Source organism: Nelusetta ayraudi, unplaced genomic scaffold (genome assembly GCF_046127955.1).
Source record: "Nelusetta ayraudi isolate G7.1 ecotype Tasmania unplaced genomic scaffold, CSIRO-AGI_Nayr_v1 ptg000135l, whole genome shotgun sequence".
Taxonomy (NCBI): Eukaryota; Metazoa; Chordata; class Actinopteri; order Tetraodontiformes; family Monacanthidae; genus Nelusetta; species Nelusetta ayraudi.
This window is the reverse complement of record NW_027466185.1, coordinates 7,712,985-7,726,471: the sequence shown is the minus strand read 5'-3', so window position 1 is coordinate 7,726,471 and position 13,487 is coordinate 7,712,985. Positions and strand designations below refer to the sequence as shown.

The window sequence follows — 13,487 nt, the reverse complement described above, 5'->3', positions numbered from 1 at the left end:
ATTGCTGGCGCTGGTGTTGCCTTCATGTGCTGCTCGGGATCGACGGTGCTTGCGTCTGTAAATCACAGCTCCTGCGAGGAAAATTCAGTTACATCAAGAAAGAAAACTATTCGATGGAAATCTTGATGAATTTCTCCTGCAGTGTCGCAGGTTCGATGTGTTTAGTGATTGAATTTTTTTTGAGCGTATATTTGCTTTTCTTTTTTTATAAACTTAACAAATTTGAAAAAAGTGACAAACGAAAATGCAAGGTGGTGTTTGTAAATCATTTGCATTGACAAAAATGGGACTGGTGTCGTGTGCTATTTTGTAAGGACAGTTAGAACATCATTATTAAACTCATATTATAGTTGGCTTTAAAAAAAACAAAAAAACTTTGTGGTTAAATAAAGAAAATGTTCTCTCATGACTTCTTTATCTTTTGCATTTATCTATTAACCGACAATGTTGACTAACCCCCGTTTGCAAACTGTAACAGTATTGTCGGTAACAGCAAGTTGAAACAGCATAAGTTGTATTATGCACCTATTTAAAACAGGCTACAGGCAGAGTAATGTACAAATCCAGTCTTTATCTCGCATGGAAACGGGGGCACAGTTAGCATACAGCTTGCTTTTATGCTGCTAGCCTGAAACAGCTTCGAAATAATAAAATAACTTCGTCACACGACACGAGCTTTGTGGGGTAGACGCAAAATTCGTTCGTCGTACGTTCCAATCGCACGGTTGCCCAGCTCGAGGCGACTTTGCTTTCGCGGTCTTCCCATTTCCGACCGCACCGGAAAGCAGCACGTCTCTGTGCCACTACGAGCGGCGGCGGCGGCGGCAGTAGCGGCAGCAGCAGCAGCAGCGGCAGCAGCAGCCTTCTCTCCGTCCAGACCTAAACAATGACTGCCAGCAGCACATACCGGGGGGAAGCGCGTCCATAGAATGCGTTACCCAGCATCCGAGCCTCGCAGTTTGAGCCTCCGCTCCCGTGGATGACCCCCCACCCCACCCCGCCGTGAGACATGTGGATACCCACGGAGCACGAGAAATACGGCGTCGGTAAGTTTTATTCGCCGCCGTCCGAACAACAACAAGAAGAGACCAAAGTGTTGTCCTCCGCGAAGCCCATCGGAAGGGCACGACTGGAGGTGAAAGAGGCAGCTAACGGCCGCGGTGGGGATGACGGGCACGACTTGCGCTTGTTGTTGTTGTTTTTTCCCCACGTTGGCTGTGAAATTGAAATTGAATGGCTCTGTTGTGCACCTATGTGCGTGTGCATTGTACATATTTTGTCACAAGCAGAAGCTGCTCGGCCAGCGGTGTCGCCTCTTTCCACCCCGAGTGCCACATTGCAGAGCGCACGGGGTTGTCGCTGTGACCCCCCATGGCTTGTGAATGAACACCTATAATTTGATTTCCACCCAACAAACCGTTCCCCTGGCTGTTTGCGCCCCCTCTCCTCTCTTCCCCCCTTTTTTCCCCCTTTCTTGTTTGCCTCCGTGTTTTTGTTGTTGCACGTCGCCGCCAGTCTGCGTCTGCATAGTAGCTTTGCATCGATTCGTACCCCGTTTCCTAGAGAGACGCGTAAATCTCAACGTGTGCGTGCGGAATATATGCATAAAATGATCATTTAAACAAAACTAAACTAAACTAAAAACAAAAAACATACTCCTTTGCTCCCAGGACCTTTTATTTTGAAGATGTCCCACAGACTGCATGTGTGCCTCACTGCATTGTTGAAAGGCTGCTCAGGATTAAACTGGCGTGAGGTGCATTCAATGCCAAATGTAGCTCTGGTCACACAGATTTATTCTTTTTTTTTTTGTCCTGTTGGTGTGTTTGGAATTTCTTCATTGCGGTTTTATTCATAGAAAATGGTGGTGGTGGTTGTGGGGTCATTAAGAGGCGTTGAGAGGCGGCTTAAATGTATAATAATGATATTCCCCAGAGATACTGGTCTGCTCTGTGTGTGATGCTCTGCTTCCCTACACAATCCCACTCTGCACCCCCGCCCCCCATCTCCCCGCACACACGCACACGCACACACACACACACACACACACACACACACACGCCCACCGGTGTGAATGAGCCAATAGTCATTTTGTAACCCGTGCAAGGCTGCATCAGCACCCCCCCCCACCCCCAGCCAGTGTCAGAGAGCCCTGAAAAACCAGCGCCGCGCCGGCAAATGTGATTTGTTACTTCTCTGCTTCCCTTTCTCGCCCCGGTTGCATAACGAAGCCCCCCCTCCCTTCTCCCCCCAAGTGGCCCGAAGCTCTCCCTCCGCCACCTTGCCAACATGACCTGGAAATCAGGTTGAAGCACGGTGAAGTGGAAACTAGCCTTTGGCCTCCCTCTCACAATCTGTGCGATGGTCACTTGACTGCTGGGTTGAATTTTTTTTTCTTCCCCCTCCTCACTTCCCGCATGGTACGGACTTGTTTCCATTCCCTGTTCGTACGTTCCCCTGGCAGGTGCGAGACCTGACCTGGGTTCATGTCACGCTAAATCCTGCGAAGAAGTTGGGGCTGTTAGCCTCCGTGCTTTGAGAGGGAAAACAGAGACGTGCTTTAAAATCGGTTCCCCTCGTGCCAAAGTTTGCATACATAGCTGAAAGAAAAGGCATTTATTTTGAAGACTAAATGCTTCCCATTGTCCCTGAAAACACTTCTAATTGGATTAGGGCCCTTTATCCAATTCTCCCCCTCCTCCATAACAGTGGTAAGACTCGTTTAATTGGCAGATGATTCATATAAGACATTTTTCTGGCAGCAGTGCACTTTATTATTTTTTTCTGGTGCTCTATTTTTTTTTGAGGAAGGAACTGGGATGTTTTCCTGTTGTGAAATTTCAGGTTTCGTGAGACGCGCTCTTAGGCCGGCAGACAGACGAGCGAGTGGTTTTCAGAAGGTTGATGTTTTTCCTTTCCAGCGCGCGGTACCTTGCTGTTTGCTTCTGCGCAATGTCTATTAGTGCCTTAACACAGTGTCATTTACTCTGCCCGAGTGGATCAATGAGGGAGGTTAGAGACACAGTGAAACGCCTCCGACGCTCCAAACATATGCGGTTGCCAAGGTTCTCTTAGTCACAGCCACTAAAAAAAAGAGGAAAAAAAAAAGATTATTATGACTGAGCCAAGCAGCCTGGAATCATTGGGCGCTGTCCTCCTTCAAAACAACCATTTCTGATTAAATTCCACTTGACGTGACTCAGGTAGAGATTAGTCACCGTCTGCGTAATGTTTTAAAATTTGCTCCTGTGCTTGTGTCGAACAAAAATAAGACAGGCTTTGACATTTTTTTTTTTTCGACAACTTGGTCTGACCACAGTAGGTGAAAGGGTGCGTTAAGTTGTGATAACAGCTGGGTTGCGCGCTAGGTATGCCTAGAGCCCAGATTTACAGAAAACCAAAGCGACATTCTTGAGATGTCGAAGAAACACAATTGTGAAATGACTACTATTTCAAAACAGTGATAAAAACCGTGTCATTCCACAAAGGATGGCGCTGGATGGTTTGAAATCTTGGCAGACTGCTGTGACAGCTTTTGCAGAGGCTTGTTTTCTCCATCAGACACCTCCGTTGGAAGGTTTCCGAGTGTAAAATTTGCTACGAAGCAGCATTTCTGCTTGTAGGTCTTGCTGTAAGACTGCTTCAAGTCAAATAACACTTTGATTTTATCAGAATCAATCGCTGCATATCTGTCCTAGCCCCCGTCCCCAGGCACTGCACCTGTCACATGTCCACAGAATGTCTTGTTCGTGACCACGAAAACCTTTTTGCAGTACATGGGAGATTTTCCAAATGGATGTCTAACCATTAGGCTTTTTTTCTGTTTTGGTTATTTAAATTTTTCCCAGTGTCAAGGTTAATTAGTTGGACATGGACCTTCTCATTATAACCTTTGCGTCAAAACAGAATGAATAGCCTGCCTCAAATTCCTCTATCTGAAGCATACTTGATCATGTCCTAAAGCCTGGCAAGCACTTTTGATTATGTGTGTTTGCATACAGAATCTAAACAGCCCTCACAGCAGCGCGTCACAGATCAATCAACGTTTCAGATCTTTGCAGTGTAATGAAGGAATTAAGGTCAGCTGAAATGTTTGTGTTCCATCCTGGCAAAGAGTGAAAGGCCTGGTGTCACTCTCTCAGCTGTTAACTCATCTTTCAGGGAAAGACGATATCCAAATGTTTATCCTTGTTTTAAAATTATCCAAAACCCGTAATGACCAGTGAATCCCCAGATTGATTCTTCTCCTAAATTATTCATGTAGGGACTAACAGCTGTTGCTTTTCCACAGGTTTCCACAACTCAAGGCAAGAAAAAAAAAAAACAAAAAAAAAAAAAGTGAAATATTCTGGAAATGATGTCTATGTGGATTTACAATTATTGGCCCGCATCTGGTTTTACCTCTCTGCATGGTTCCTGTTGAGCCTTTCATGAATATCCATGCCTATGATGTCTAAATATTGGCGCAACCAAGTCCCATACCTCAGCGGTTCAAGTAGGATCTCCTCCAGGTGCTTTCAGCGAACATTTTACCCCCTTTTGTCGGAGGGCTGGTCTAACTAAAAATGACTTGGAAATCCTTGGATCCTTTGCCGGAGCTTTTGATCTTGCGCCAAATCGCGATGAGATCAGAACATTTTGCTCCTTAATTAGAGGGTCGTAGCGTTTGATGTCGATTCGCTTGGGGACGATAGTGATGGGCGGTGGGTGGGGATTTATGAAATATGAATGGGTGTCTCGGCCCTGCACCCGTTAACCCACCAGTGGCTCGATTACCATGGCGCTGTGCTAATATCTTACAACTCAATCAACGTGGTATATGGGAAAATTGGCACAATGGGCTTAACCCAAGAGGAGGAATTATCAGCTACTGAGGATGACACCCCCCAAAAAAGAGAGAGAGAGATCAGATAACAGCAGATCAAAGGGAACAAAGATTTCAGATAGCAGAAACTTGGCGGCGGACCCGAGCAGTGCCTCTCTGACGCGTTCACAAGTGTGCGTTCACAAGTGTAACGCGCTCGGAGTAGATGCGGAGTGCCTTCTCTTCCTCATTAAGGCTCTTTGATACAACCAGTCAAGCGTGTCATTGCGCATCATAACTAAGACGTGTAATTAAACCAATTGAACGCGCTGTTTCGCTTCCGCTCGCATGTTGGAACTTCGTTGTCCGCTGGGACGGAGTTAAAGAGGCCAGAGGCCAAAGATGCAGTCGCGGCTACACGTCCTGACTGGAGGGCGACGGCTAGGACGGGGAGGGGGCCCCATCTCCGCTAGGGGGCTTCCCCGTGTCTACCACGGCTGGCATCACTGGTTCTCTCCCTTGGGGGGTTGGGGGTATGTCACCGTGGTTGACAAGGGGTGCAGGGTACCGTCGCGTGTCGGGGTGTAACTCGTTGTCGAAGGGTAGTCTGGGGAGGGGGGTTTCCTCTCCTGCCCTGTTACCCCCAAATTCAACACCCCCATGGCCCCCCGCCCACCTTCCCTCCCTTCGCCTCGAACTCCGCAGGGGATTAGCAGGTTGTTTTGGAAGGGGCCTGGAGGCCCATTCCACCATTATATACCCATGATCCTGTGATGTGGCGCAAGAGCCCCCGAGGCGATGTGCGCGGAGGAGAGGGAGGCGTGGCGAAGCCCTACCAGCTTGTAATTGCCTCGTCGTCCCACTCGGGCCTCGTCCCCATCTACGGAGATAGCTGCCGCCGCCGCAGCCACTCTTCTCCATCCGCGCGCATATTTATGTCGGCTTCCAGCCTGCGCAATCTTTCAGCACGGGTGGAGACGCCAGTAGGTTCCCCAGGCGAATTGAAACAGATGCATTAAAGAAAAAAAAAACAAAACTGCAGCGTGTTGGGAGTCAAGCATCCAGCCGACGACGGAATGCAAGCTGCTCCCCGGGTAAATGAATCGACGTCGGACACGTGACACTACGGCGACGGGCTCTCGCATGTGTGTACGTTCCATTCGTTGCTGATTCAGCGCCCGATGATAATAGTTACTAGTCAGTTGGAGGATCGCCACCGCCGCTTCGTTTGCTTCGAGTCAATGAAATTCACGCTCTGTTTCATTTACAGAGCCCCTCAATTACGGGAAGGAAACCACCCCCCCCCCCCCGCCCCCCGAACCAGTGCAAAAACCCGTTGTGTTGGTTTGTTTGTTTTGGGAGTTTGGGTGGGAAAGGAGAGATGCCTGGAAACAGACACAATTGCGCGACGTCCTCTCACATTTGTGCTTCAGGGTGGCGATATTTCACCCCCCCACCGCCACGCCTCCTCCTTTTGTCGCAGTAATGATTCTGAGGGTAACCCTTTCATGGATCCTACTAGACTGTGTGCATGTGTGACACAAACAAACCGATATACCGTAATTATGTCCGTCCAAGTCTGAGTGCTTGTGTGTGTGTGTGTGTGTTGTGTGCCTTTGTGACGGGCACCTTTGTTGGGGAGAGGGAGAGCCTCCCTGTGTTTCCACTCCAGCGGGCCGTCTCGTGCTGCTTGCTTGCTGTGCGGAGATGATGCTCCTCCTCTTGAGACGGCGCTGGGCGAGTCGCAGTTTACTGGAACGCATATGGTCATTAGACCTGCCATTGTTCCCCTGTTGGCTTGACATGAGTTATTGCTTTCAAACACTCGCTGCTCTGCTAATTGCCGAAATCCTTGCCCCCAACCCGCAAGGGGGCCTGCCGGCGCCCTGCCTTAAAAGCGTGCCCAACCCACATTTTTTTTCCATCTTTATCAGCACTGAACTGGGTTTTAAATGATCATAAACATGTTTTAATATAGCTATATTAAACTCTTTGGTCGTATTTTTTTTTCTTTCGAATGGGATGTTTTTAGTGTTAAATGAACTGCGATTATGACCACGTTAAGTGGAAAGTAATTGGATTCTTCCTGTCTTTTTTTAAAATTTATTTTCACTCCGAAAACGAAAATGAGTTCCACACCGGCTCTGATAAAAATCATTTCCACCATTTAGACCGTGCTTCTTTGGTGTAGACTACTGTAGCATGCCTGCTGCAGTGCAGAGCCCTTGTGCTTTCCCCGCTTCCTCGATATCAATCCTCGATCCCTGTGTGAGGGAGGTTAATGGGATATGTCCTATTAGGAATTCAGCAGCATAACTGATCTGTGGTGCAGCTGCCCGCCAAGGTGTAAGGGTCCGTGCGTTTGCGTGCACGGTCGCGACGTTGTTTGGCTCGGGGGAAGAGGGGCAAGACAAAAAAAATGACTGACATGCCTCTTCTGCGAGCTGAGGGCGTCTGCCAGCGACAATCACTGTGATTGGCGGGTGAGGAGCTTGTGCGTTGGGCGGGGGGGCAATTGTTGTTTTGCGCTTATTTGCGTCAGGAAAATGATTACCGTCGTTGCCTGGGGATCAGATATCTGTGTGCCACGGCTGTAATCCGGGCTGGCATGTATCGACCATAAAGGAAGCGTGCATTGATTTGCGCGCGGCTGACCCGACGCATCGCAACGACCTCCAGCCCTCCATTTTTTTTTATTTTTTTTTTACCCACAAACCTCCATTTAGCAGTGACCGCTTCCTCCACTTGCCATCATCGCCTTACTCAAACTAGTGTGCTTAATCCATTATTAACATGCTAATAAAATGTAGAGCTCGAGCCGGCTCTAGATAAATCTGGCTACATCAATGTATTATTGCTGGGCTAATCAAGTGTCAGGGCTTCCTTAAAGGACACATGCATAATTCAGGAACGTGATGAGCTAATGGTCGTATCTGTCCGTCTTCTATTATCCTGCTAATTCTTGGGTACGGCGTTGGTCTTTAATGCGCTCATTCTCGCTTGTTGCGGTCGGGGGAGGGGTGAAACCAGCAGACGGGACCTGTGTGCTGACTGGGTCCCTGTGGGATTGCTGATTCTAATCAAGGCGACGCAGCATCCCGTCTACACGTATGCGGATGCTTCTGGAAACGTGAGCTCCGTTCATATGCTAGCAGAGTTTTAGGCTGCTTGCTTAAAATTAAGGACTTGAATTTTTTGTCTGCATCAGCGTGTTGGATGTGTTTAACTGAGCTTTTGGCAAATTCCAACGTCTTCACCTGGGCTTGTGAGTGGGAATTTGAGTGTGAACTTAACATCCCAATCGGTGCTCTGCTAGCGCTTCTTGACTTCATACCCCAGTGTTATGCACCATGATAGATTATGCCTGCAGTCTGTGCAAACCAATGTCACAGTCTGCTTTTGTTCCCTATTTAAAGTGCGAGCGCACAATGTTCTTTTCTAGTGTTGGACAGGTTAATTACACATTATCGCCATCTTGCTGTGTTCTGCTGTGTTTCAGTTGTCGCAGTCGTGCATGGAGATATTCACAAATACCCCTGGTGTGGACCAGATTTAACATTCTTACATATCTATATATGTGCGAAGATTGTTGTCTTCGCCTATAAGACAATGTTTCTTGTAAATTGTTACCCTCTGTTCTCTCACACAACTGTATATGTACACACACAAACACGCTCAGAAAAGGAAAAAAAAAGCTTCCATCTGTTGTTTTTTTTGTCTTCCATTTCTGCTCCACTAGTCCCTATTGATTGATGGTTGGATGCTGTTGACAGGATCTCTGAGTGGAGAACACACCACCCCCTCCTGCTTTCCCCCCTGTAACAAGGCTTCCTATCGGCTGCTATTCACGGCTGTCTTTTTTTTTTCTTCTTTGTGCTTACATTACAGGAAGAACCGCTCAGCTGCAGTGGCGCTTGTTGCCCCCCACACTCTCCGCTGTTGCGGCTGTGTGTGTGTGTGTGTGTGTGTGTGTGTGTGTGTGTGTGTGTGTGTGTGTGTGTGTGTGTGTGTGTGTGTGTGTATTTTTGCGCTTCTGGGTTAGTTGATACGGCAGTTGTTTCTGCTTGTAACGTTCATTCTTTGACTAATAGAGCTTTTGAGTGCCTGTTTAGGCTTGGAAACAGCACAATCTTACTTTCTCAAAAGCAGTCATTGCTGTAATATAGTGCCTGTGTTGCATTTGCGTCCTAATTTTCAGAAATAAAGGACGTGAACAGGCGCCTCAATTATTATGGTGCCTTCTGTGCACAGCAGAAGTCAGGGCGAGGAGTGATGTCAAATTGGAGTCAGCAGAGCAAGACAGACGCCTCGATGCTTTGCCGCTTTTAGCTTAAACCGACTGATAACGGCACACTGGGTAACAGCTGAGGAATGAATTTACAATAACAATAACAAAACAAGACATATGTACTGTCGGACATAGCGGAGTTCAGCCCAAGTTGTCATCGGAAGTGTGAAGCTCCCTCAAAAGGCTTGTCGAGTTTTTCCAGGAGCTGATGGCACATTAGCTGTTTATTTTTGCCGTCATTAGCGGCCTTGATATCAACCTGCCCAAAACACTCAACACGTCCGGTCTGAGCAAGAATTTCTGAGGTCGAGACATCTCGGCCGTGTTACCAGATACTCAGTGTTTGATCGGTATCGGTATGTGCGTCTGGGTTTCCTTTGCACCTCATGGGGGTCATCGGTAGACCCACCCAGGACTCTGCTGAGTCTTTATCAACCGCACTGCTTGCCTATTTTCCTGTGGCTGAGTTCACTGCTAATCTGAGTCAACCTTTTGGTTGCAGTGGGCGGTGCGGGGGTGGGTCCAATCATTTGCTTCAAGAAGGGCTCACCTGTGACGGTCGTTCCCGTGTTCTGTCTCATGTCTTTGACCGCTAGCGTGAGTCAGGCACAACTTTTTAGTCACAGGACTTGAAGTTGCACGAGAAGACGCGAGAGGGTCCACGTCAAACTTGCCTGTTTCTGTTGCAGCGTTGCATGTTATTTGACCCATCCAAAATTTCACCCGTGGAACCAATGGGTGATCGAACCGCCCAAGCCCAAGCCCGAATACTGAGTGGCAATCAGGTAGGCAACAGGGTACCACAATGAACCCACAACCTCCCAATGTCAGGGCGGAGACTCTACCACGAGAACACTGAGCCGGTCGAAGATTGTTTTTTTGTAATTTTGGCGCGATCGCACTCTTGTCGAATTGCCCCGTTTCGTCTCTGTGGTTTTTTTTTGAACTGGCTCCTCTCACTTCCTGTTTTCATTCTTTCCGCGCCACTCACTCGCGCCGTGACTCATACCTGCAAAGTGAAGCGTGCCCAGGGACGGCTGGGGGTTGCTCTGGGCCATCTTTACTTCCCCCATTGGCCACTTGCTCTCCTTCTGCTCGAACCCTCTTTTTATCCAATGCCTCAATAGACCCCGCCCCTTTATCTGCGCCACAATCTTTTCCACCTTTATCTCCCTCCCACTAGTGTCTGCCTCTCTTCCATCCTGTGTTCCTCCTCAAAGCCCCAAACTCACTTGACCTCGTTATCCCTCAATGCTGTTATCGAATCGGAGATTGCGTCCAAGGATACGGGCCACTCCTTGCTGCCTATGTTTAATGCGCAAGTGTGCCGTATTGACCGTGGGTCCGCGGCGGTCTCCGCGGACTGCAAGTGCGAAGGTGATAAAGCGCTGAGAGATTGCATGCAGGCCTTTAGCTAGAAGTGTTGTACGCTTTTGGCCGAGCCACAGATTTTATCTCCTCACTGAAACTTTCCTCAGACGAATAAAATCAAAGGCATTCAATGGAAAGATTGTCCTTCTGGCCACAGACTTTACTGGTGATACATAGAAACACTCTGCCTACTTTTCAGGCAAAGGCAGGAATGTATCTTCTACCAAAAACTAGTACTGAAAACAAGACACACACACGTGTAAAATCTCTTAAGGAAACGTAGTAGATATGAAAGATAAAATCAGACACAATGTGATGTTATAGACAATAAGAGCGACACAAGACAAGGTGTTTTTTTTTTAAGGCAAGTCCTAAAGGGTTTCAATTCATGATCATTATGACTGTAGTCGATGAACGTGCTCAGTGCTGTGTCTGTGTGCTTTGTGCACAGGAAATGGCAGAGGCCAGTCTACTATTTTTTTCATGTAGGTCTTGCGGTGCGCTATGTTTTGGACTTTTGGACTGGACCGCATTCTTCTTGCTTTCCTGACGAGGAAAAGCTACTTTTCTCCCGGGTTTAGAACCGTCTAATAGGATTATTGTCGGTCGCTCGGCTGCGCATTCTAAAATCTATGAAAAGAAAAAAAAAAAATGAGCCATTCAAGTGAGGAAAGTAAAATGTTACATGGAAGCAAAACTGAGGATCAGGATCGGGAGGAACGTGTTTTTTTTGTGCGCTATTATGATTTTTTTTTTTTTTAATCTCCACTTGGTGAGTGAGCGGAAAAGCGTTCCACAAAGCAGGCAACGGCAGCACCGCAAATCGGCCTTCCAGACTCACAGGAATCCTGCTCGCTTTCTAAAGATTTTGCGCGACTCGGTGACTCGGAAGGACATCGGTTTCTTCCCCTCTGCTCTCTTCATGGCCTCCGAGTGCCGTTTCACCGGTGGTTTTCTTAATGGAGCAGGCAGCTGTTTAAATGCCGGCTGCGCAGGGCCGCCCCCCCCACACCCCGTCTCCACCCTCCAACCCCCAACGTCACCTTGTCATTTACACTGTTGATTGCTTCTTCGTCTTCTACTTCTATAAAAAGCAGCTTGAACTTTCCACTCGTGCTCGTTTCGTCAGTCTTGTTGAGACATTTTGAGTTTTTTTTTCTTTTTTAAATGATGAGCATGAAAATTGGGAACGCCAAATTAGTGGCGTATTTATCCACATTTATCTAGATCTTCCTCAGTCCTCCACTGTTTTCCAGCCTCCTTCGCTCTGATTTCGCCCTGATGTCATGGTGTCTAGGCGCTCGCTGCCCTGTTACCTTTTTTCTGCGTCGTTTCTACGCTTGATCTTTGCCCTCCTTCTGTTTCCTGCTCACGACACCTCCGCATGTCAACCTGGCCCGTGGCGGGGGGGGCTCTCACTTCCTCTCCCCTCCTGCCAAATCCCTCCCCAAATAGTAAAAGCCGGTCAAAGGGACTTTCAGAACAGCTTTTCATTGCAGCCAGCCTCTCTCTACCGCAGCCAATTTGTGCTTTAAGCGTCGAGTACCGATTGCAATTGATTTCCTCGCATGCAAGAGTGCGCACCCGACTGAAAGACAAAAAAAAGGGCACATTTCTCTAAAAGGGTAAGATGGGAGTTTCATAATATCGCGGCTGTAAGAGTTTCGACCGGCGGCAGAGAGAGAGATGAGGAAGACTTTTCCAAAAAGCCGCGAGCGGCGCAAGATGAAATTACATCTCTGTCTTTAACGGCTTTAACTTCTAAAACAGATTATTCCCACCACCCCAACCCCCCACCTTAATAATTTCCCCCGACGAATCCCAAAAATTAACCGTGTGGGTGTTGCAGAATGCTTTTTTTTCCAGCCTGGAGAGCGTCTGTTTAATTCATCAAGTTGACTGAAACCTCCGACTGCGACCCAGTTCGCTTCCCAAGCCTCCTCTCCTCCGCTCCTCAGCCTCTTTTCCTCCCCTCTGTGGGGACTCCTTCCTATTTAGCGTGTTTACCCAGTCAAGCCGTGAAACCACAAGCAGACACAAGGAAAATAAAACAAAACAAAAAAAAAAGCATTTTGGAGTTAAACATTTGAATTAATCAGCCCACCCCGACTATCTGAGCCTCTGGATCATTTGAAGTTTTGTTTGTCTGAGGAGGGAAGAAGCGCTGAGGGTCTGCCTCCCCCCCGACCCCTCTCTTGTTTCCCGCCTCTCATCCTTGATTGAATGAATGGGGCCTTTTTCGCTCGTCTTCTAGGACGACGCAAGTGCAATGTAAGGTTTGCTTTGTTGCCGCGCCTCATCCGGAGGCACAGAGAATTCCCTCCGTTTATTCGGCATGGTGATTTATTGTCTTACCATCTCGCAAAGAGCAGCAAAGAGACGGAACAGACACGTTGTCCTTTCTTGCTGCCTGGTTTGCCTCCTCGCTTGGAAAATATGAAGATTGATCCTTCTCATGCAGCTGTGCGTTTGATGTGGAGTGGCAGCTGAAAGCTTGCGGTTGGGGGGATTCACCAAGACTGTTCAAAAAGATTAACGCCTTCACGCTGATATGTAAATTAGGTCCTCATCTTCTGTCTCACACATCCTGACCGAAAGGTCGCGAAATGTTTTTTGCAGTCATGTTTCGAGTAATTGATGAGCCACGGTGGTTGGATCATGGCTCAAAACTCTTGCTAGTCTTAGTCTCAGCCAGAAGCAGCTGAGGAGTGAGGCACCTCCTCTGAAGCTAGTCTGAATCTGAACTTGGGTTGAACTCGTTATGATAGCTTGTTGTTTAGCTTAGCGGATTTACCTGCATTGTCCTGGATTTAACATTAGCTAATTCTAAAACAGGCAGCGCTTGCCTTTCCTTTGGTTGTCAGCAGCAAAGCTTATTAGAAGACCTCACATTCCATGTTTATTGTCTTCCCGTTGTTACTATGTGCCGACACAAATCTTGGGGCCAATTCCAATTCCTCCCTTAACAGTCATCTCAACCCTCGCCCTTAACCCTCAATCTTTGGCCCTCAATCTTGGCCCTCA

The 13,487-nt window shown here is 47.8% G+C and overlaps 1 protein-coding gene across 9 annotated transcripts in view; it reads left to right on the top strand.

Annotated features, from left to right (window-relative positions):
• The first annotated feature begins 812 nt into the window (after window positions 1-812).
• Window positions 813-13,487, top strand: part of dock4b (dedicator of cytokinesis 4b) — a 116,854-nt gene continuing 104,179 nt past the window's right edge. For 6 of the 9 annotated variants that reach the window (XM_076012285.1, XM_076012283.1, XM_076012290.1 and 3 more), the window contains exon 1: window positions 813-1,046. In XM_076012285.1, coding sequence (XP_075868400.1) covers window positions 1,010-1,046 — 37 coding nt within the window. In that variant the 5' untranslated portion in view covers window positions 813-1,009. The remainder of the gene's footprint in view (window positions 1,047-13,487) is intronic. The other 3 variants (XM_076012288.1, XM_076012287.1, XM_076012286.1) reach the window with 1 other exon arrangement.